Source organism: Heterodontus francisci, chromosome 23 (assembly GCF_036365525.1).
Source record: "Heterodontus francisci isolate sHetFra1 chromosome 23, sHetFra1.hap1, whole genome shotgun sequence".
Taxonomy (NCBI): domain Eukaryota; kingdom Metazoa; phylum Chordata; class Chondrichthyes; order Heterodontiformes; family Heterodontidae; genus Heterodontus; species Heterodontus francisci.
Genome location: NC_090393.1, coordinates 66,053,284 through 66,077,033, shown reverse-complemented (window position 1 = coordinate 66,077,033; position 23,750 = coordinate 66,053,284). Strand labels below are relative to the sequence as shown.

Genomic DNA, 23,750 nt, shown 5'->3' with positions numbered 1-23,750 from the left:
GACCTGCTGTGAATTTCCAGCATTTTCTATTTTCATTTCAGATTTCCAACAACCACAGTATTTTGCCTTCGTTTTAGCTGATAACGAGAAATGGCAGGTTTCAAGGTTGTATGTTCCTGCAATGTTAATGGCCATTATTCCAGACAAATATATGCAGCTTTTTTTGTTACAAGGGAAATTTAGCTACCCTGTTTTTCCTAAAAGCTGTACACATCCCATCTGTCGGCAGCACCCATACTGCACACGTGTAAAACACAAACCATTAGCCAGAAACTGCAGATCATGCATTTATATAGCAACTTTAACATAGTAAAATGTCCCATGACACTTCACAGGAGCATTATGACACCAAAATGTGACACCAACCCAAAGGAGGAGATATTAGAGCTAAAGCTTGGTCCAAGAGGTAGGTTTTAAGGAGCATCTTAAAGGAGGTAGAGAGATTTAGGGTGGGAATTCTAGTGCGTCGGATCCAACTATGTACTCCCCCTCCAGTGAAACGGGGCTCCCTGAGCACCTCTCCCAGCGAGTTCGCTGAAGTCCATTACAATTAAACATTTGTCCAAGAAAAGACTGTTGAGAAATCCAGCCTGGAATACTTATCAAATCATCTTTTAATTAGACACTATGATATTCAAATAAACCTGATTATAAAACACACTGAAACATTGATCAGAACACCATGAACAAAAAGGAGAAATGGTGCCTCAGATGAGCTGTGTCAATATCCTGGGTCGGGCTCAAAACGCCTGACAGAATTTAAGTGCATCCAACAGCCGCTGAGTCACTGAGTTCCCAATATTAGTGACGCGCAGCAAACAACTGAACACTTCAATTTTAGAAACACAAGACCAACCAACAGGGTCACTGCCTTTTGCCAATCCAAAATTGGACAAGATTTGGGTGAGGTTTGGGGGGAGATGAATTACAGCTGGGGTTTGGGGACTGAGATTCTGATGTTTTAGGTGCAATGAGCTTCCACATTATGAGGGACAGAATCTTTTTTTAATTATCCTGATTTTCTATGCAGATTGGCTGCAATATATTGTGGTTGGGGTATATTGTCCTCTCTATAAAGTTAAAGGAAATCCTTCACTAAATGATTTTTTTTTAATTAAAAGCTTCCAGACACACAGTATCCCATTTAGCATTTTATGCCGAGAATCCTATTTGAAAGGTGCATGAATGGAAATACCAGTCTTGGTCAAGATGGAATCAGTCAGTCAAATTCTTCTCTCACCCCTTAGGACAGACTGTGACACTGAGCTACAGACTGCTCCAGTTAGAGCCAGGCTCGGCATGGGATTATTAACTGCCAAGACAGGGCTGGCCCTGGAACTCGCCATCTTGTACAGGGGAGGGCAGGCCCAGAGCTTTCTGGATGCCTGGCCCTCATTTCAACGTGCTCGACTTGTATAGGTTGTTGAACCTGGTGACCCTCAGCTGAGGCAGTGCAAGAGGCTGATCCTGATTAAAGGTCATTTGGGCAAAAGCAATCCTGAAGCAATGCAGCAACCAACAAAACATCGTGTTCTGTCGCATACTAAATTAAAGACAGAGTTTGTGGCCAACAGTTCCTCACCATCCGCCTGTAAAAAAAAAATCATACAGCAGCATTTTCAGCATGTGAAACCAAAGCATTTTACCAGAATTAAGGCTTTCCTTAGTTCTATAGTAAGGTCTGATACATGGAAACAGTCAGGTTTGACGCTAGCATTCAAAACCAGTTTAACTCAAAGTGGCTCGTAAGCAATAAACTGAGCAGTCAACGGAAACCTGATACGATAGCCAAGTGTGGACCGTATTCCGAGGCTGAATCAAGTTACTTTTCACCATGATATGATTTCTCAGTGAGATTACTCGGCACGTTTCAAGTAAAAGGGAAGGAACTGCCGACAGGAGGAGTTGCATAAAGATTCTGTCCAATAAGTGACCATCATTAGGGGAACTGGGGTGGGCGGGGGGGGGGGGGGGGTGCGGAAACAGACTTTGGGTACTGTGCAGCGACAGAAATTGGACACGCACTGTGCAAAGCGAGGAATGCAATTGCGACGCCTCCACCTTATATCCTTAGGTAGTATGTGTATTGGAGTGAGGAGCCTGCTCTGTGATACTGTAATCAGCTGTCCTTGTAAACAAACAGGATGTCTTCATCTGTCCCGTAGCTCGTGCGGGCTTCGTTGAAGTTACTTACGGTTGTGCAGCAGACTCCTGCAGAGCAGAAACAGGGCAAATGTCAATCAACACTCGACTCAAAAACTGCTCACATTTTTTTTTAATTTATTCTACTGAGGCGCTGGCCCTTGATGGGATAAGGTCAGACCGGGACCGGCAGCCCTGTTCAACTGGTCAGAATCTGTCCAAGTGTCGACTAGCTATTCAACCATGGAGGTGTCATGGCGAAACCAAACCCCCGGCTTAGTCAATGTGACACATACATACACTTCGCCTTCCCCTAGCTCAGGGTGTTGAGGTCAATTGCAGTCCAAGCCAAATAAGCAGTCCCCAAAAGGGTAAGTAGAAAAGACAAAAGAAAAGTTTAAAACTCTGGAGTGGGAGGGGTGGTTGGGGGGGGGGGGGGGGGGGGGGGAGTGATGGATGACAGGCTCCTTAGACAGCACCTTCCAAACCCGCAACCTCCACCTCGAAGGACAAGAGCAGCAGATGCATGGGAACATCACCACCTGCAAGTTCCCCTCCAAGTCACACACCACCCTGACTTGGAACTATATCGCCGTTCCTTCACTGTAGCTGGGTCAAAATCCTGGAACTCCCTTCCTAACAGCACTGTGGGTGCACCTACCCCACATGGACTACAGCAGTTCAAGACGGCAGCTCACCACCACCTTCTCAAGGGCAATTAGGGATGGGCAATAAATGCTGGCATAGCCAGTGATGCCCACATCCCATGAATTAATAAAAAAACATAGGCATTTACTTACAGGCAGGGCATTAAACAGAGAAATTATAGGACCCAGGAAAAGGAGAGAATCGTTTGGCAGTACAGAACTTGAGTATTGCTGAAAAGAGAGACATGTTGAAGCTTTTCATCTTGCACTCATCAGGGCAATCTGAAAGAATACCAATGTAAGGGAAAACAATTACTTTATACTGTATGAGAAGAGAATGCTGATTGGTTGGCAAGTGAACTCTGATTGGTAGAGGCGTTGCCATGGAGAATGCACCAGTTTACGGTGATTGATAGTTAACTACCAAGCTGTGTTTGAAATTTAAACCAGGCAGCTTGACTCTGATTGTCCTGAGGAATGAACCAGTGAATGGCTGTCACTTATTTTGTTTAGCTGGAACAGGCACAATGTTTGTACACATTCTTTCTGTCTGCAAAGAACAGGGCCCCGTGTATTAATATGCGCAAATGCGCCATACTGAAAGGCCCGACTGAATCTTAAATTGGTTGTTAGCGTAATTCCAAGCACGCTGAGGATTATTTAGCAAATGTTATCCAATCGCAGAATCACATCTAATGTTGGATACTGTGTTTTGAGTTTTGCAAGCACGAGCTGGTCAGGTACGGCCCGTACCTTGCCCGTGGCGAACAGTGGCAACCTCGTAACTAGGGCCCAAGCCATTTGCTCATCATGCAAGCTTGATGCTGAAATAGGGCGAATCAAAAATATCCTGTGTGACAATGACTACCCTGATCAGATCATTTCTCACTGTATATCGCTTAAACTTATGAACGGGCTTAAGGCCGTCATTTTCGGCCCTGAATAGTGCCCAGTCTACCTCAGCTTACCCTGGTGTATCCCAAAATTTGAGCAACAAGTGAAGCTAGCTGTTTCAAGCTGCTACTATGCAGTAGCAACACGTGAAGTATTCGCCACTAACAGGTTGCTGCCATTGAGCCAGAAAGGCACCCTGCCAATCACATAAATGAGTAATGCGATATATGAATTTCAATGCCAGTGTGATGCTAGGTATATAGCCCATACGTCCCAAAGGCTGGCGGATCATATCAAACATGTCCTTTCCATCCTACGGAACATACCCAACCAGCCCGTTTTTTGAGTTTTGCAAGTACAGTACCCAACATTAGATGTGATTCCGCCTGTTCCAGCTAAACAAAATAAGTGACAGCCATTCACTGGTTCATTCCTCAGGGGAATCAGAGTCAAGCTGCCTGGTTTAAATTTCAAACACAGCTTAGCAGTGAACAGTCAAGTCACCGTAAACTGGTGCATTCTCCATGGCAACGCCTCTACCAGAGTTCACTTGCCAATCAATCAGCACTCTCTTCTTGTACAGTATAAAGTCATTGTTTTCCCTCAATTTGGTTATTCTTGCGGATTGTCCTGATGAGTGCAAGACGAAAAGCTTCGACAACATGTCTCTCTTCGCAACAAAGACAATAACAAACATTTCACATTCAACACCTTCTTCCAGTCTCAACAGTTAAAGACTCATTGAGAAAGGTAGAACTGAATGGAAAAAGTAATAGTGGTGCGAATATAGTTAACATATTAATAGTCACTAAAAATTAATTATTAAAGAGGACACCAGTCTTGCTGTCCAGTTTCTGTAACATACCCAATAACTCAGGTGGCAAGCGTCTATCCCTATGTAGACGTAAGAGATTTAATGGCACTATTCAAAGAGGCTTCTCCCAGTGTCCTGACCAATATTTATCCCCCAGCCAACATCACGGAGATGCAGCTCCTTCTACGCTGTGCCATCAAGCACTCCCGGGGCAGGTACAGCACAGGTTAGATACAGAGTAATGTTCCAACACTGACTGCATTTGAAAAGTCTTTAATTTGCTGTAAAATATTTTGTGACTTCCTGAGGCCATGAAAGATGCTATATAAATGCAAGTTCCTCTCATCTTTCCTACCTAATTAGGAAAGGGATTGAATATCACCCGCAGCCAGATGGAAAATTGCATAGCATAAGAAATAGGAGCAGGAGGAGGCCACACAACCACTCATCCCCATATCCCTCGATTCCCTTAACAGTCCAAAAATCTATTGATCTCAGTCTTAAATATGCTCAATGACTGAGCATTCACAACCTTCTGGGCTAGAGAATTCCAAAGATTCATAACCCTCTGTGTGAAGAAATTTCTCCTCATCTCAGTCCGAAATGGCCGTGCTTTATCCTGAGACTATGATCCCTAGTTCTAGACTCTCCAACCAGGAAACAGCTTCTCAGCATCCACCCTGTCAATCCCACTCATAATTTTAGGTGATCTCATTGAAACATATATTCTTCTAAACTCCAGAGTATAGGCCCATTCTACTCCATTTCTCCACATAGAACAACGCTCTCTTCTCAGGAATTAATCTAGTGAACCTTCGTTGAACCCCCTCTAACGCAAGTATATCCTTCCTTAGGTACAAAGACAAAAAGTGTGCACAGTACTCCAGGTGTGTTTCACCAAAGCCCTGTGCAATTGCAACAAACCTTCCTTACTCTTGTACTCCAACCCCTTGCAATAAAGGCCACCATACCATTTGCCTTTCTAATTGCTTGTTGTACCTGCATGCTAACTTTTATGTTTTGTGTACAAGGACACCCAAGTCCTCTGAACACCAACATTTAATAATTTCTCACCATTTGAAAAATATTCAGTTTGTCTATTCTTCCCCACATTATACTCCATCTGCCACCTTGTTGCCCACTCACCTAATCTATCTATATCCCTTTGCAGACACTGCCTCCTTACAGCTTACTTTCCCACCTAGCTTTGTATTGTCAGCAAATTTGATTACATTACAGTCGGTCCTTTCACCTAAATCAGCACTGAATCTTGCGGCACCTCCGGTGCTAACAGCCTGTCAACCTGAAATGACCCATTTACCCCTACTCTTCGTTTTCTATCCATTTACCAATCCTCAATCCATGCTAGTTACATCCTCAAAATACTCGAATGGATTTGTGAAGCACAATTTCCCTTTCATAAAATCTTGCTGACTCTGCCTAATCATATTATGATTTTATAAGTGCTCTGTTACCACTTCCTAAATAATGGATTCCAGCATTTTTCCAATGACTGATGTCAGGCTAACTGGCTTATAGTTCACTGTTTTCGCTCTCCCTCCTTTCTTAAATAGCAATATTACCTTTTCTACCTTCAAATCCACAGGCACCCTTCTAGAATCTAGGGATTTTTGGAAAATCACAGCCAGTGCATCCACTACTTCTGTAGCCACCTCTTTTAAAGTCCTAGGATGCAGGCCATCAGATCAGTGGCGCAGTGGTTAGCACCGCAGCCTCACAGCTCCAGCGACCCGGGTTCAATTCTGGGTACTGCCTGTGTGGAGTTTGCAAGTTCTCCCTGTGTCTGCGTGGGTTTCCTCCGGGTGCTCCGGTTTCCTCCCACAGCCAAAAGACTTGCAGGTTGATAGGTGAATTGGCCATTATAAATTGCCACTAGTATAGGTAGGTGGTAGGGGAATATAGGGACAGGTGAGGATGTGGTAGGAATATGGGATTAGTGTAGGATTAATATAAATGGGTGGTTAATGGTCAGCACAGACTCGGTGGGCCGAAGGGCCTGTTTCAGTGCTGTAACTCGAAATATAAATCTCATTCTAAGAATCATGGGGATTCTTTGGCTTTTAGTCTCATTAATTTCTCCAGGACTATTTCTTTACTAATATTAGTTCCTCATTCTCATTATCCCCTTGGTTCCCCACTACTTTTGGTATGTTTTCTGTGTCTTCTACTGTGAAGACAGATACAAAATAATAGTTTAATGTCTCTGCCATTTCCTTATTCCCCATTGTAATTCCTCCGGTCTCAGTCTCGAAGGGAGTAATGCTTACTTTCACATCTTTCTTGCTTTTTCATACTTGGAGAAGCTCTTACGTGTTTTTATACTTTTGTGCTAGTTAACTTTCATATTCCATTTCTCCCTCTTTATCAATTTTGCTATCCTTTGTTGGTTTCTAAAAAACTCTCCCAATCCTCAGGCTTACCACTCTTCTTTGCAATACTATAAGCCTCTTCTTTTAATCTAATACTATTCTTAATCTCTATAGTTAGCCAAGGATGGATCTCTTTTCCCATCGAGCTTTTATTTCTCAATGGAATGTATATTCATTGAGAATTGAGAAATATTTCTTTAAATGTTCACCATTGTTTATCTGTTCTACTTTTTAATCTAATTTCCTGATCTACTTCAGTCAGCTCTCCCCTAATACCTACATAATTGGCTTTATTTACATTTAATACTCTAGTTTCAGGCTTATCTACGTCACTCAAGAACTCAATGTGAAATTATATCATATTATGATCAATCTTCCACAGGGGATCCCTCAATGTAAGATTATTAGTTAACTCTATCCCATTATACAAGACAAGATCTAAAATAGTCTCTTCCCTGGTTGGTTCTACAAGAGCTGATGAAGAGAAGGATTTGTGGACTCTGGTGAGGCGCTGCTTCACAAACCACTGACCACCTCCAGGCGCTTACCCATTGTCTCTTGAGACAAAGAGGCCAAAGAAGGTGAGGTCCCACAGGACTGGTAGCAACGACCGATTCACGGATTCAGGGAGCTTCCCCTTCCCTGTCTCAGTGGATTGCTGAGCTCCACTTACTGTCAGCATAAGCCGGGTTGTTGTAGAAGATGCAGCCCGAGTTCCTGTTGTAGCCACACACCACAATAAAATGTCCCTGATAGTCTGGCTTCCTGCAGAAACATTTCTGTCCAATGGGCAGTAGGCAACAGAACTTGACCGGAGCTGAGCAGAGGTCACAGACGAGCAGGACTGCATTCACCAGTACGATGACCACATGATCCTTGGCCAGGTGCTCCTGGATCTCCTGAATGGTGACAGACCTGTTCCAGGGACAGATAAGAGTCATAGAGTTATACAGCACAGAAACAGGCCCTTCAGCCCATCGTGTCTGTGCCAGCCATCAAGCACCTAACTATTCTAATCCCATTTTCCAGCACTTGGCCCGTAGCCTTGTATGTAATGGTGTTTCAGGTGCTCATCTAAATACTTCTTAAATGCTGTGAGGGTTCCTGCCTCTACCACCCCTTCAGGCAGTGCATTCCAGATTCCAACCACCCACTGAGTGAAAAAAGTTTTCCTCAAGATAGAGATCGACTCATCCTCCAAGAAATGATTAAACACACACACAGAACCCTATAGTCCCAGATGGGGTCCCAATCCCCAGCTCAAGTGCCTCATTTTGCCCTGAGCAGCGTGAATCTACAGGGTCTTCCAATTCTCAGGTCACCCACCAGGTCCCACAAAGTTTGGATTTGAGTTATTGTTAACTCTGTTGGGAGAGACAGTGCTGAGGCAGGTACAGCACTTCCAGTGACAGCTTTGGCTTCTGCTTCACAGTGAGGGCTCCTGATTGCCTTGGAACCTTCTCTGGCCTGCTGCTACCCCTCTCCAGGGACAGCATCCCTTCAAAATAAAACAATTGGAGAAAATTTCCATTTGGAGCTAAGTTTAAGGTGGCATTGGCTCACAAAAGCAAGAAATGGAAATGAAAATGGGTACATAGGAAATAGAAGCAGGAGTAGGCCATTCAACCCCTTGAGCCTGTTCTGCCATTCAACCAGATCATGGCTGATCCATCTCAATGCCATTTTCCACACTATCCGCATATCTTTTGATAAAAGGGTCTCCCTTTTAAGACTGAGATGAGGAGGAATTTTTTTCTCTCAAAGGGTCATCGATCTTTGGAATTCTCTTCCCCAGAGAGCAGTGGAGTCTGGGACATTGAATATACTCCAGGCTGAGTTCGACAGATTTTTGATCGACAAGGGAGTCAAGGGTTATGGGGGGCAGAAAGGAAAGTGGAGTTAAGACCACAATGAGATCAGCCATCATTTACCAGTCCTTTCGCAACCTTGATGTCATATCTGACCCCGAGTTGTGCTTCCGACCACATATCCACGCCACCGCCAAAACCACCCATTTCCATGTCAATAAAGTCGCCAGGCTCCATCTCCGCCTCAGCTCATCTGCTGCTGAAACCCTCATCCATGCCTGTGCTATCTCTAGATTTGATTATACCAACACTCTCCTGGTCATCTTCCCTTGGTCTATCCCCCGCATACTTAATATGAACAGGTACAGCTGGAGTTAGAAAATATTACTGTCAATAAGATTTAAACACTAGCAGATCATCCATGGTGTTGCACATAGGAGCTCAGAGGATTCATAAAGTGCGACGGGATGTAGGTGTGATGGAAAGCAAATATGTTATCAGAAATGCATGCTGTGCATTACTGCGAAGCTCCTGTGATACTGGCCCATGACACTGAAGCTTTATGAAGGAACAGCCTGTGGGTGTAATATATGTCGTTGGCTTGTGGTGCAGTAGATTGAAGGTGGTTGGAGAAATGGGTTTAGCATTGGTAAGGAAAGGGTTGTGAATGATTGGAGCAGTTAGCGACTGGGGTACAGTCACAGAATGGATGAGGGGTGGAGGCAAGAACTGGGGTGTGGATTGTGCGAGTCACATGGTGTTCTCCAATGACTAATGAGTATATTATAATCAGTGATACGACAGCACCAGCTATCTGGGAGATAACAGACCTGAGTCACCAACACTACAGCATGACAAGGTGTGACAAAACCAAGGCAGCAAGAAGTAAGCATGGCAAACAGGAAGCATGCACTGGACACAAGACCTTTGATACAAGATGGAATAGTGTTCGTAATATTTAGACAATCTGAAGAAATACACACACATGACAATAACAGGCATCATAATCTAACATTATAGCATAAGCACACAGTAAAGAGAATTCTCAGAAAGGATAACGATCAGACATGGAGAACTGCATAACCCAGACATGCTGCAGCTAGTTTACCAGCCAACAATGTCCTTGTCTGACCAGTGTGCCTGACAGGGCTTTCTACACACAATCAGACAGAGAAATGCCTGTAATAGCCAGGGGCCAATCACAGGGAGACATCAGACAATCACAGGGAGAAACTGTGCAATAGAAAGCCAATCATGCGGAGTGCTATGCAATAAGAGTCAATGTGAAACCAAGAGCCAATCGCCAGGCAACACTAATCTGAGACAAAAATATGCTGTATACTTGAGGTCCTTATGTCCTCCCATTTATGAATATGTTTATTCATTTTTTTCAGTCATGTTAATATACTGTAAGAAAGGTAAAAAAGAAATTAGCATTTATCTGATATTTGAATAAAATGGTGTTTAATTGTGAAATCTGACAGAGTAAAGCTCTCCCTTCTGCCCAAATGGCCCCCTTAACTACTTCAACCAACTCCCCAGTGCCACACCATCCATCCTTCCGAGTAACATCACAATCTCTGCACCTTGTAAATGAACAGGCCTTGACTCCACCTCATTTATCACAGGGTCACATTAAAGTTACAGCTTCCTACCTCTTTTCTACCTGAACACCATTTGCTTCCGCACGAGCAAACAGCTGATTTACCCGGTCCTCTTCGGTGTCGAAATGTTTCCGATAGAATGACTGAGGAAAGGAAAGGAAAGGGCGGGTCACTTCTTTAAGAGAAATCATACCCCATAGAGCCCCATGAGATATCTGTCCAAACACCTTGAGTGACAACTAATCATGTGGCACAGGTATATCAATATTAATATATTAAAAGGTCTTGGGGGTATTGTCTGCACTTCCTATCCATAAATGTTACTTCTCATGTCAACATTTATAATGGAAACAACTTCTTCAAACAATTAGAATGGAATTTTGTATGCAAACAGTGCACCATCACGGTTTTGTCAATGAACCAATCAAATCACTCAAAATTCCTTTTGAAAAAATTAGTCCACCATTTCTCAGTAAGTGAAATTACTAAAATGTTTTAAACCAAATTAAAAAAACACAATTAAATTGATCCATTAATCTAGGGACAACTTGTAAAGATTCCCTGTATGCAATCTGAATCAACAAGAGTCATGAGCTTTGCATCCAATAGGAATTTTCTTTTCTCAATTAAGAGATTGAATTTTCAAGGTTTATTTCAAAAAGTGATTACATTTAGTTGAACTTTATTAATTGTTATAAAATTCTCACAGACGCATCTTACGATCAGCAGATATGTGATCATAGTTTTTTTTTAAAGTTAGTAAAGAAAACAGATTGTTTATCGAGAATGAATTCCTTTTCAGTCACCCTTTTTATTACTCTTGAAAATTCAGCTCAAAAACTCCTGAAGACATACAGATTTTTTGAAATTGAAAACTTAGAAATTGTTCTAACAGAATTTTGAGTATTTTCAGGTAATTTGTGTTCATGGAAATCTATGTTACGACAGTGCAATACTGAGGGAGTGTTGCACTGTCAGAGATGCTGTCTTTCAGATGAAATGTGAAACCTGTTTGGTGGATGTAAAAGTTCTCATGGCACCATTCGAAGAAGAGTAGGGGAGCTCTCCTGGTGCACTGACCAATGATTATACTTCAATAAACATCACTAAAATAGGTTATCTGTTCATTAATTTCATTGCTGTTGATGGGAGCTTGCTGTGCTCATCTTGGCTGCCACATTACATTTCCTACATTACAACACTGAGTATTGTCATGCTAGGCCCCCACCTGCCAAGAACAAGGCACATTAATTTTGTCATGAACTTTGATTTTAAACTGTTACTGGAGCGAATAAAGGACTTGTTAAACAGATCAGTTGTGGCTGGAAAAGACATTTGCATATTAACAGACAGTGTTTGGAAGGACAAAGCAGCCATTCCCTAACATCCAACCCACAATGAACTTTTGATCAACAGACATTGAAGGTGGGGGAGCTCGCATTCTAGGTTAACTGCTAAGATGGCCGAATACACAAATGGACATGGTCAAACCAGCTAGTCACATGACTAACCTGCTGGGCAACCTGAGTTTTTTGAATTTGTACAAAGAGTTTGGGCAGAAAGCTGTTTGCTCCTGGACTAAGAAGATCTCTCTCCTGTCTGCTCCCATCTCTTTCCCACAAGCCTCTGAATCCACTGAAGACACATGAATCCCAACAGAGAAAAGCCTCCTACAGCGAACAAGGTGTAAGAATACTAGGCCCCAACGAAAAGCAAGATCTACCTACAATAAAGGACTCTACATTGAGCTCGAAGAACCATTACAACAACTCTTCAGATATTGCCTCAAACTTTTCCACTTTATTTTTCTTCTGCTCTTTTCTGTCTCTATTTGCATGTGTATCGTATGCATGCTAGCGTGGGGCGTGGTATGTATCCATAGGCATTAACCAAATTAGAGTTTAAGTTTAATAAATTTCAACTTTTCTTCTTTAAACTTAAGAAAGCCTGTTTGTGCTGGTTTCTTTGCCTTATAATTGGAAAGTGGCGAACAAGGATTCACCAAAGGGGAGCTAAAAACATGGTGTGTTTAAAATTAAACCCTGTTACAGTAAGACCAGCTGAAGGCTAAAAGGGACCCCTAGACACCTTTCTCACCTGGTCGTAACAGTATACTTCAAAAGTACTTCATTGGCTGTAAAGCACATTACGGCATCCTGAGGTCTTGAAAGGAGCTAAATAAATGCAAGTTCTATTTTTAATCCAGTCACAGACAAGACAAAGTCTAGGGGGTAAATGGATGAGTACAAATTTGGGATAATTATCAGCAATCAGGACCGTGAAGAACCTGATCAGACCGTGGGATTCTGGCCACGCAACAGATGAACAGGCACTGAGAAACAGGCAACAGATAGACACAGATGATGATTTGAATAATAATGCGATGTAATTCACAGGTTGTAATGTGTTTGAAGGTATCCCATAGACATGATTAGGCTCTGTATAAATACAAATCATTGATTTCTCTCATAACTGAAATCAGACACAGTTCACCCAGCAGAAAGACGTGTAATCCCACCCATCCTCAAAAATGGAGAATCATTGGAAGTACAGAAATGTTCCTGGATTAGGAATATTGAAGTAGAAATAATTCAGTCATCTGGAAAGGGCTGAACCCAGAAGTTCTGGAATCTGTGCAACAGACTAAGGTAAAATGAAGAGTTTGACAAGGATTCTAGTATTATCAAAAGGGGAAACAAACATGAGCACAGAACTACTGGTGTAATCTACACTGCTGTATTTGTGACAATCTCAATTTTATAAATTGGGAAGAGGAAGACGACAGGAGAGAAGTTGAAAGAGAGAAAAAGACGAGGTTCCACTCATCACTCAAATTTCACGGTGTAATATTGCTGTAGCTGTTAGGATTCTGTTCAGTGACACAAACATTGGTGTTAAATTAAGAAGCCCACTGTAAATAAACTTAAACTTATCATTGCAATGCTGTAGAAATTAATAGTGAAATAAACAGAATGCATGGCGCTAACAATTTGGCCTTAGGGTGGGAGATGTCAACCAATGATCCTGGCCCTGCTCCCTATACACCAAGTCCCACCAGAAACTGAGTCAGTGTGAACATGGAATAAGGAGAGGGTCAGACTCCACTGGCAAATAGCCTGGCTTCACATGTAAGCTCTGGCACAAGCTCGGGCAATTGGGTGAGTTGCGAGGGGGCTGCAGTGCCAGCGAAACCATACCCCTGCAAGAGTCAGCACCATCAGGACAGGACAGGACTACAACTGGAGAAAGAAAGATTTCTGCTACAGGCTTTCTTTAGTAAGGTACTGTCAGCAAGAGGAGACAGTAGGAATGGCTAAAAATGTGACAGTGGAGAGGACCACTGGATGGCAGATGCTGTCATGATATTTGGTGCGTGCGGTGAGAATATTTTGAGCTCACCTGGTATCGATAGCCCTTGTCCACTCCCAATGTCTTTGTACAGAACCTGTGCACAACACCAAACTGCTGCATCAGATAAGCCAGGTCTATCGTCCAGACACTTTCACTGAGCTGCAATCGCCAGCAGGTGGTCTGAAATTCTTCCTCACTCACAGGATGGAGGTACCTTTATATAGGATAGAAAGAGAAAGGGCTACAGCGGGGAGTTACCAGTCACTCTGCAATGCCCAGTGAAAACTCGACTCCCAGCCTGGACTCCTCCTGCACTATGTAAGGCTCCTTGATTAAAATGCTGCATTAAACAGGAACTGTAGCACATTAATAAACACAGGATTTAAACTGCACCCCCCACCCCCCCATCCCAGGGTGGAACCTGCTAGATCCCTGCAGCAGGAGAGACATTCACCCAAACAGCCATTCTGCAGCTAAAAGCCCAGCCAGCAAGTGTCAGGACATTCAACCATGGAGGGCAATATCACAACTGATCCTCTTGACTCACTGTCCAGACACACCTGTTAGCAGGGAGTCACTGGACAGTCTTGAGGAGCAGGAAAGCTGGCTGATTCTCCCCCTCCTTACCCCAGTGTTGCACAAGCCAGTTCATCTTCAGCTGCTTCATCAATGACCTTCCTTCAATCATAAGGTCAGAAGTGGGGATGTTCGCTGATGATTGCACAATGTTCAGCACCATTCGTGACTCCTCAGATACTGAAGCAGTCCGTGTAGAAATGCAGCAAGACCTGGACAACTTCCAGGCTTGGGCTGATAAGTGGCAAGTAATATTCGCACCACACAAGTGCCAGGCAATGACCATCTCCAACAAGAGAGAATCTAACCATCTCCCCTTGACATTCAACGGCATTACCATCGCTGAATCCCCCACTATCAACATCCTTGGGGCTACCATTGACCAGAAATTGAACTGGAGTAGCCATATAAATACCGTGGCTAGAGGCTAGGAATCCTGAGGCGAGTAACTCACCTCCTGACTCCCCAAAGCCTGTCCTCCATCTACAAGGCACAAGTCAGGAGTGTGATGGAATACTCTCCACTTGCCTGGATGGGTGCAGCTCCAACAACACTCAAGTGAAGCTCAACACCATCCAGGACAAAGCTGCCCACTTGATTGGCACCCCATCTACAAACATTCACTCCCTCCACCACCGACGCACAGTGGTAGCAGTGTGTACCATCTACAAGATGCACTGCAGCAATGCACCAAGGCTCCTTAGACAGCACCTTCCAAACCCACGACCTCTACCAACTAGAAGGACAAGGGCAGCAAATGCATGGGAACACCACCACCTGCAAGTTCCCCTCCAAGTCACACACCATCCTGACTTAGAACTATATCACCGTTCCTTCACTGTCGCTGGGTCAAAATCCTGGAACTCCCTTCCTAACAGCACTGTGGGTGTAGCTACCCCACATGGACTGCAGCGCTTCAAGAAGGCAGCTCACCACCACCTTCTCAAGGGCAATGAGGGATGGGCAATAAATGCTGGCCTGGCCAGTGATGCCCACATCCCATGAATGAATAAAAAAAAAGTTGTAGTGCTCCTGTTGCAGCTCTAGCCTAGGATCAGCTAACTCAGCTGAGATTGGGGATCAAACCTCAGCCCCTGGTCTACATGGTTCAGCAGCACACTGCTCAGGCCTTCTATATACTGAGACACTGGTGCAGCCCGACAGGTCGTCTGATGAAATGTGACTCAGTAGCCGGCTGAAACAGACTTGGATTGATGAGAGATGTTTCCTCAGCTATTCAACGCCCTGAGTTGAAACTCCACCACACACCTCCGGGCAATCTGCCATGTGCAATGCTACTGGAACTCAGCACTTCTAAAAGGTGCAATTATGTTTCCTCTCATCCCCAGGGAAGGCAGGGTGGAGGTACAGTTGGGGCAATGCAGGCAGTTACCCAGGGACAGAGCAGGGAAGGATGTCAGTTGGGATGTGGAACTGGAACAGGCTGCAATGCAGAAGTGGAGGGATTTGCAATGAGGACTATGATCTTACAATCAACTCACTGAGGCACAAGGGTTCTGCGTTACAGCACAAGGTATATGCAGCTATTCTTCCAGACTATTACAAGTTAAGCATGACAAGGCATGTTCAGGACTGTTCTGAGGAAGCACATCTTCACACAAACAATGATCTGGATTGAATTCCCGGAGGCAAAAACTCTGGAGTCATTAAAGAGGAAACTGGATGCTGTGATGGAACAATTGTAGGTTTCTATACAAGGATGAGTAGATGGGCTGAATAACCTTATCTGTGTGCACACTCTGTTCCACCACTAGTTCAGTGTTGTCCAATATGCTTGTCACTAGCCACATGGGGCTAACTGGAAATCCAGATGTGGTTATTTACATAAAATAAAAACAAAATACTGCAGATGCTGGAAATCTGAAACAAAAACAAGTACTGGAAATACTCAGCAGGTCTGGCCGCTGGACAGAGAAACAAAGTTAACGTTTCAGGTCTGTGAGCTTTCATCAGAACTGGCAAATGTTAGAAAAGAATTAGGTTTTAAGCAAATGAAGGGGAGGGGGGTGGGGGAAGAGAACAAAGGGGAAAGTGTTTGATAGGGCAGAGGGAGATTAAATAACAAAGCTGTCCTGGGACAAAGGCAAAAGCGTATGTTAATGCTTGTGGTGAAAGACAAAGCATTAGCCCAGAGAGACTGTTAATAGCGAATAATGAGCAGCTCTGACTACATGAAAAGCAGACACATGGTTCAAAAATAAATTATAAAAAGGCTGGTCATGCTCTGAAGTTATTGAACACAATATTCAGTCCGCAAGGCTGTAGAGTGCCTAACCAAAAGAACAGGTGCTGCTCCTCGAGCTTGCGTTGATGTTCACTGGAACACAGCAGCAGGCCAAAGACAGAAATGCTGGTATGAGAGCAGAGGGGAGTGTTGAAATGACAAGCAACGGAAGCTCAGGGTCATGCTTTCGGACTGAGCGGAGGTGCTCAGCAAGGCGGTCACCCAGTCTCCATTTGTAGAGGAAACCACATTGTGAGCAGCAAATACAGTACACTAAATTGAAAGAAGTACAAACAAATCACTGCGTCACCTGAAAGGAGTGTTTGGGGCCTTGGATAGTGAGGAGAGAGGAGGTAAAAGGGCAGGTATTACATCCCCTGCGATTGCATGGGAAGGTGCCGTGGGAAGGGAACAAGGTGTCAGGGAGGGAACGATCCCTTCAGAATGCTGACAGGGGAGGGGAAGATGCGTTTTGTGGTGGCATCACGTTGGAAGTGGCAGAAATAGCGGAGGATGATCCTCTGGATCTGGAAGCTGGTGGGGTGGAAAGTGAGGACAAGGGGAACCCTGTCGCTGTCGTGGGAGGGAGGGGAAGGGATGAGGGTAGAGGTGCGGGAAACGGGCCAGACACGGTTGAAGGCCCTGTCAACCACATTGGGGGGTGGGGGAATCCTCGGTTGAGAAAAAAGGAAGACATATCAAAAGTGCTGTTGTGGAAGGTTGCATCATCAGAGCAGATGCGTCGGAGATGGAGAAACTGGGAGAATGGAATGGAATCCTTACAGGATGCGAGGAAGTGTAGTCAAGGTAGCTGTGAGAGTCGGTGGGCTTAGAAAGAATATTAGTGGACATAAACAGCTATTTACATGTCTGATCAGTAACTGAATAATGAGGAATTGACACAGTCAATGAGCAAGTGATCTCAAGACTCATTCACACAATGCATCGTGTGAACATTGGGAATTGTTTAGAAACCAACAGCGGATGACTAAAAAAACAAATAAAGAGAGAGAAAATTGATGAGAGTAAATTGGCAAGAAATATAAAAACAAACAATAAGAGCTTCTATGGGTATATAAAAAGGAAGAGAGTAGCTAAAGTTAAGCGTGGGACCCTTCGAGGATGAGACTGGGGAAGTAACAGGGAACTGGCAGATAATTTAAACCAATATTTCGCATCGATCTTCACGGCGGAGGACATTATAAACATCCCAACAATAGCTAAACAAGGTGTAAATGGGAGGGAGGGACTTGTAACAATCTCTATCAAGAGGGAAAAGGTGCTGGGCTAACTGATGGGACTAAAGGCAGACAAGTCACCAGGACCTGATGGTCTGCATCCAAGGGTTTTAAAAGTGGCTGCAAGAGATAGTGGAGGCATTGGTCATAATATACCAAAACTCACTGGATTCCAGTAGGGTACCAGCGGATTGGAAAACCGCTAATGTGATACCCATATTCAAGAAAGGAGAAAGACAGAAAGCAGGAAGCTATCGACCAGTTAGCTTAACATCAGTCATTGGGAAAATGCTACAGTCCATTATTAAGGAAGAAATAGCAGGACATTTAGAAAAACATAATGCAATCAAACAGAGTCAACATGGTTTTATGAAAGGGAAATCATGTTTGACAAATTTGTTAGAGTTCTTTGAGGATATAACAAGCAGAGTGAATAAAGGGGAACCAGTAGATGTAGTGTATTTGGATTTTCAGAAGGCATTCCATAAGGTGCCACATAAAAGGTTATTGCACAAAATAAGAGCTCAGGGTATTGGGGGGTAATGTGTTAGCATGGATTGAGGATTGGCTAACACACAGAAGGCAGAGAGTCGGGACTAATGGGTCTTTTTCAGGTTGGAAAGCTGTAACTAGTGGGGTGCCACAAGGATTGGTCCTAAGGCCTCAACTATTTACTATCTATATTAATGACTTAGAGGAAGGGACAGAGTGTAGTGTATCCACATTTGCTGATGATACAAAAATAGGTGGGAAGGCATGTTGTGACAAGGACACAAAGAATCTGCAAAGGGATATAGATAGGTTAAGTGAGTGGGCAAAAACTTGGCAGATGGAGTTCAATGTGGGAAAGTGTGAGATCATCCACTTTGGTAGGAAGAATAAAAAGGCAGATTATTTAGATGGAGAAAGACTACAAAATACTGCAGTACAGAGGGATCTGGGTGTTCTTGTATATGAAACACAAAGATAGCATGCAGGTGCAGCAAATAATTAGGAACGCAACTAGAATTTTGGCCTTTATTGCTAGGGGGTTAGAGTTTAAAAATAGGGAAGTCTTGTTACAACTGTATAGGGTGTTGGTGAGGCCACACCTGGAGTACTGCATACAGTTTTGGTCCCCGTATTGAAGGAAGGATATACGAGCATTGGAGGCAGTTCAGAAAAGGTTCACTAGGCTGATTCCTGGGATGAAGGCATTGTCTTATTAAGAACGGGTAAACAGGTTAGACCTTTATTCATTGGAGTTTAGAAGAATGAGAGGTAATCTTATTGAAACATATAAGATTTTAAGGGGGCTTGACAGGGTAGATGTTAAGATGATGTTTCCAATAGTGGGGGAATCTCGAACTAGGGGCATAGTTACAGAATAAAGGGGCACACATTTAAAACTGAGATGCAAAGGAATTTCTTCTCAGAGGGTGGTGAATCTCTGGAATTCTCTACCTCAGAGTTGTGGAGGCTAGGTCACTGAATGTATTTGAGGAGGCAGATAGATTTTTGAAACCTCGGGGAGTTGAGGGTTATGCGGAGCAGGCCCGAAAGAGAAGTTGAGGCCTGGGACAGATCAGCCATGATCTTATTAAATGGCGGGACAAGCTTGAGGGGCAGAATGGCCGACTCCTGTTCCTATTTCTTATGCTATTAACCTTTTTGTACGTCTGCTGGTGAAATGATAAGGTGAAAAGCTGAGTCTATGAGGGTTTTTTGATCATGATAAATCACAGAACGATACAGCAGAGAAGGAGTCCATTCAGGCCATCGGAGCTGTGCTGGCTCTTTGGTGGACCTATTAATTCAGTTCCATTGCCCTGCTCTTTCCCTTGGCCCTGTAAATCATCTTAACTTCAAGTATTTATCCAATTCTCTTTTGAAATTTACTATTGTATCTGCTTCCACCACCTTTCCAGGCAGCGCATTCCATTCATAACCACTCACTGTGTAAAAAAAAAGTTTCATCTCCCCACTGGTTCTTTTGCCAATACCTGCGTCCACCGATTACCGACCCTTATGCCACTGGAAACAGTTTCTCCTTATTTATTGCACCCCTAGCCAAGCTGTTCCAGTACAGTTACAACACAGGCATCTACCCAATATTGTGGAAAATTGCCCTGATCTATCCTGCGCACAAGAAGCGGGACAAGTCCAACTCTATTAGCGCCCAATCAGTTTACTCTCTATCATCAGCAAAGTGATGGAAGGGGTCATCAACAGTGCTATCAAGCTGCATTTGCTCAGCAATAACCTGCTCACTGACTCAGTTTGGGTTCTGTCAGGGCCAGTCAGCTCCTGACCTCATTACAGCCTTAGTTCAAACATAGACAAAAGAGCTGCACTCCAGAGGTGAGGTGAGAGTGACTGTCCTTGACAGCAAGGCACAATTTGACCGAGTATGGCATCAAGGAGCCGTAGCAAAACTGGAGTCAATGGGAATCAGGGGGAAAACTCTCTGCTGGTTGGAGTCATACCTAGCACAAAGGAAGATGGTTGTGGTTGTTGGAGGTCAATCATCTCAGTCCCAGGATATTACTGCACAATGTTCAGCATCATTCGCGACTCCTCAGATACTGAAGCAGTCCGTGTAGAAATACAGTAAGATCTGGACAGCATCCAGGCTTGGGCTGATCAGTGGCAAGTAACATTCGCGCCACACAAATGGCAGGCAATGACCATCTCAAATAACAGAGAATCTAACCATCTCCCCCCTTGATGTTCAATGACATTACCATCGCTGAATCCTCCACTATCAACATCCTGGGGGTTACCATTGACCAGAAACTGAACTGGGCCACCACATAAATTCTGTGGCTCCAAGAGCAGGTCAGAGGTGAGTAACTCAGCTCCTGTCTCCCCAATCCCTGTCCACCATCTACAAGGCACAAGTCAGGAGTGTGATGGATGCAGCTCCAACAACACTCAAGAAGCTTGACACCATCCATGACAAAGCACCTTTGACTGGCACCTCATCCACCACCTTCAACATTCACTCCCTTCACCACCGGCGCATAGTGGCATAAAGCCTGGCTCAGGTATAAAATTAAAGTCCGACCGGAGCCCTTTAATTTTTTTTCACGCCCGACCCTACACGAATCTCCTTCATCTGGCAGCGGGCTATTACTGCAGCTGGAATTGTGGGGAGTCATGGGTAAGTCTGATCCTGTGACTTCCCGGAAGCAGCATCCAGACCCGACCCAGACATATGTAGTTGGGTCTAGTCGGGTAGCCAGGCTTTACAGTGACAGCAGTGTGTACCATCTACAAGATGCACTGCAGCAAAGCATCACGGCTCCTTAGACAGCACCTTCCAAACCCACGACCTCTACCACATAGAAGGACAAGGGCAACAGATGCATGGGAACACCACCACCTGCAAATTCCCCTCCAAGCCACACACCATCCTAACTTGGAACTATATCGCCATTCCTTCACTTCGCTGGGTCAAAATCCTGCAACACCCTTCCTAACAGCACTGTGGGTGTACCTACCCCCCGCCCCAAGGACTGTAGTGGCTCAAGAAGGCAGCTCACCACCACCTTCTCAAGGGCGATTAGGGATGGGCAATAAATGCTGGCCTGGCCAGTGACACCCACATCCCACGAACAAATTTTTTAAAAAAATCATGATTTTGAACACCTGTTAAATCTCCTCTCAACTGTTTCTGCTCTAAGGAGACCAACTGCAGCTTCTCCATTCTATCCATATAACAGATGTCTTTCATCCCTGCTACCATTCTAGTAAATCTCTTCTACATCCTCTCCAAAGCCTTGACATCTTTCCTAAAATATGGTGCCCAGATTTGAACACAACATCCCAGCTGAGGCCCAACCAATGTTTTATTAACATTTAGCATAACTTCCTTACTTTTGTACTCTAGCCTCTATTAATAAGTCCAAGATCATATTTTATTATCACCCTTCTCAACTTGTTCTGCCACCTTCAAAGATTTGAGTTCATACACTCCCAGTTCATTCTGTTCTTGCAGCCCCTTTAAAGTTGTACCATTCAGTTCATATTGCCTCAGCCGTGACTCAGTGGATTGCTCTCTCGCCTCTTAAGTCAGAAGGTTGTGGATTCAAGTCCCACTCCAGGACTTGAGCACAAAATCTAGGCCAACACTCCAGTGCAGTAGAGGGAGTGCTGCACTGTCAGAAGTGCCACCTTTCAGATGAAACGTTAAACCGAGGCCCCGTCTGCCTTCTCAGGTGGTGTAAAAGATCCCATGGCAGTATTTTGAAGAGGAGCGGGTGGAGTAATTCCAGTGTCCTGGCCAATACTTATTCCTCAATCAACATCACAAAAACAGATTTGGTCATTACCACATTGCTGTTTGTGGGAGTTTGCTGTGCGCAAATTGGCCGTGTTTCCTACTTTACAACAGTGACTACACTTCAAAAGTACTTCACTGGCTGTAAAGCGCTTTGAGACAACCTGAGGTTGTGGAAGGTGCTATATAAATGCAAGTCTGTCTTTTTTCCTCATTCCTATCAAAATGCATCACTTCACTGCATTAAATTTCAACTGCGATGTGTCTGCCCCCCGAAGGCTATTACTAGCCTGTTCAGTGTTTACGACATTCTTGAGTTTTGTATCTTAAGTAAACTTTGCAATTCTGTCCTGTATACCCAATATATATCAAAAGGAGCAGCAATCCTAATACTGACCCTGGGAACATTGCTGTATACTCCACTCCCTATCACCACCAACCCCCACACCCCCCCCCCCCCCCTACCCACCCCCACACACACTCCCATCACAACTCTCTGCTTTCTGTCCCTTAGCCTAGTTTGCATCCAGGCTGCCACTGTTCCTTTAATCCCTCGGGTGCTTTAGTTCCTTGATTACTGAATGGCGGTAGATGTGTATTAAGTAAATACACGCGTGAAGTACAGTTACTGTTTGTATGAGTGCCTGTAAGGTGTTTGCTGCTAAAATTAGTGCATGTGGCTAAAAGTGAGAGACTGTAACCACACATGTGGCTAATCAGCAATTTCTATTGGACAACATTGGATCAGATCAAGGATGACACTTCCTGATACCTTCATTTATTGATATTAAACTGAGTCTGCCCATTCTGCCAGCCTACCCATGGCTCCAGTATTTTTCCTCCATTAGCTGAAGATGAAGCCTGTAACCCAATGAGAACAATTGATTCCCAAAAGACAAAGTTGTACATTAGGGTTTAAGCAGGGATGGGGAAGAGGTGAGGGTGTAAATGGCATCTATACTTACTGTAGCACCATCCTGGAGCAGGCGAATCCACAATCCCAGTGAAAAGATTGTTGAATCACAGGAACATTTAGCTGAACCAAGTCATCTGGGAGAACAGAAGCAGAGAACTTGATAAACATCTGGATTTTAACAGGGTTAACAAGGCTGAGTGTTACCTCCTCCCTGGGCAGGAATTAATTATTGCACTGAGGGTGGCTGCCAGCCCGGGGCTAAGTCACTCCCCCCCCCCCCCCCCACCCACCCCAGGGCTCAGTCTCTGTCTCCCCACGCCCCCCCCCCCCCCCCCAGGGCTCAGTCACTCTTTACCACTCCTCAATTCCACCACCGGCCCAGTCTCTTTCTCCCCCCACCCCCGGCCTCAGTCCCAGGCCCTGGATCCCACATTTACCCCTTAGCATCTCCGGCTCACTGGGTTTCATGGTCGCGGCCACTCCCCGGGCCGGAAGGAGCCGTTACCGCGGTTACACTCTCCCTGACAACCAGGCCCCGGTGCTAGTCAAACTCCAATGGTGCTGCCCGGAAACCGAATCTTTGTTTACGCCTTCACCAGCCGCTTCTCCCCGCCTGGCACCGAAAGGGCGGCGGGCGCTGGGAGAAAATACCGTCCAGCAGCCATTACAGGGGAAAATATGTTAAGTGGCGTTGCCAGGTTCAACGCGGAACAGCAAAAACGGTAATTTGCCGTAGAAAAAAGTTCTATGTCAGACTGATTACGTAGGCGAATGAGCCCTTCTGATTCAGGGCAGCCTGGGACATGGAAGAGCACTCGCCGCGGTGCCGCCTGGGACGGTGGAGGAGCACTCGCCGCGGTGCCG

General features: G+C 44.5%; 1 protein-coding gene across 3 annotated transcripts; it reads right to left on the bottom strand.

Moving 5' to 3' along the window:
- Positions 1 to 596: 596 nt before the first annotated feature.
- On the bottom strand, positions 597 to 23,734 carry gucd1 (guanylyl cyclase domain containing 1). Of its 3 annotated transcripts, none has more exons than XM_068055445.1 (7): positions 23,345 to 23,734; positions 22,936 to 23,020; positions 13,699 to 13,864; positions 10,351 to 10,442; positions 7,561 to 7,802; positions 2,943 to 3,071; positions 2,125 to 2,211 (listed from the first exon to the last, which is right to left on the bottom strand). In XM_068055445.1, the coding sequence occupies exons 1-6, from the start codon at positions 23,352 to 23,354 to the stop codon at positions 2,953 to 2,955; spliced, it is 714 nt and encodes a 237-aa protein (XP_067911546.1). In that variant the 5' UTR covers positions 23,355 to 23,734; the 3' UTR covers positions 2,125 to 2,211; positions 2,943 to 2,952. The 3 variants fall into 3 exon arrangements, with proteins under 3 accessions (XP_067911547.1, XP_067911546.1, XP_067911545.1); XM_068055444.1 differs by having other exon boundaries at positions 23,324 to 23,733; XM_068055446.1 differs by lacking the exon at positions 2,943 to 3,071 and having other exon boundaries at positions 597 to 2,211; positions 23,324 to 23,729.
- Between the last annotated feature and the right edge of the window lie 16 nt (positions 23,735 to 23,750).

Coding starts and splice junctions, on each gene's coding strand:
- gucd1 (XM_068055444.1), bottom strand. CDS start 23,354: ATGAAACCCAGTGAGCCGGAGATGCTAAGGG. Junction 10,443..13,698: donor ACAAGGGCTATCGATACCAG/GTGAGCTCAAAA, acceptor TCCTTTCCTCAG/TCATTCTATCGGAAACATTT. Junction 3,072..7,560: donor CAACCCGGCTTATGCTGACA/GTAAGTGGAGCT, acceptor GTATTCTTTCAG/ATTGCCCTGATGAGTGCAAG.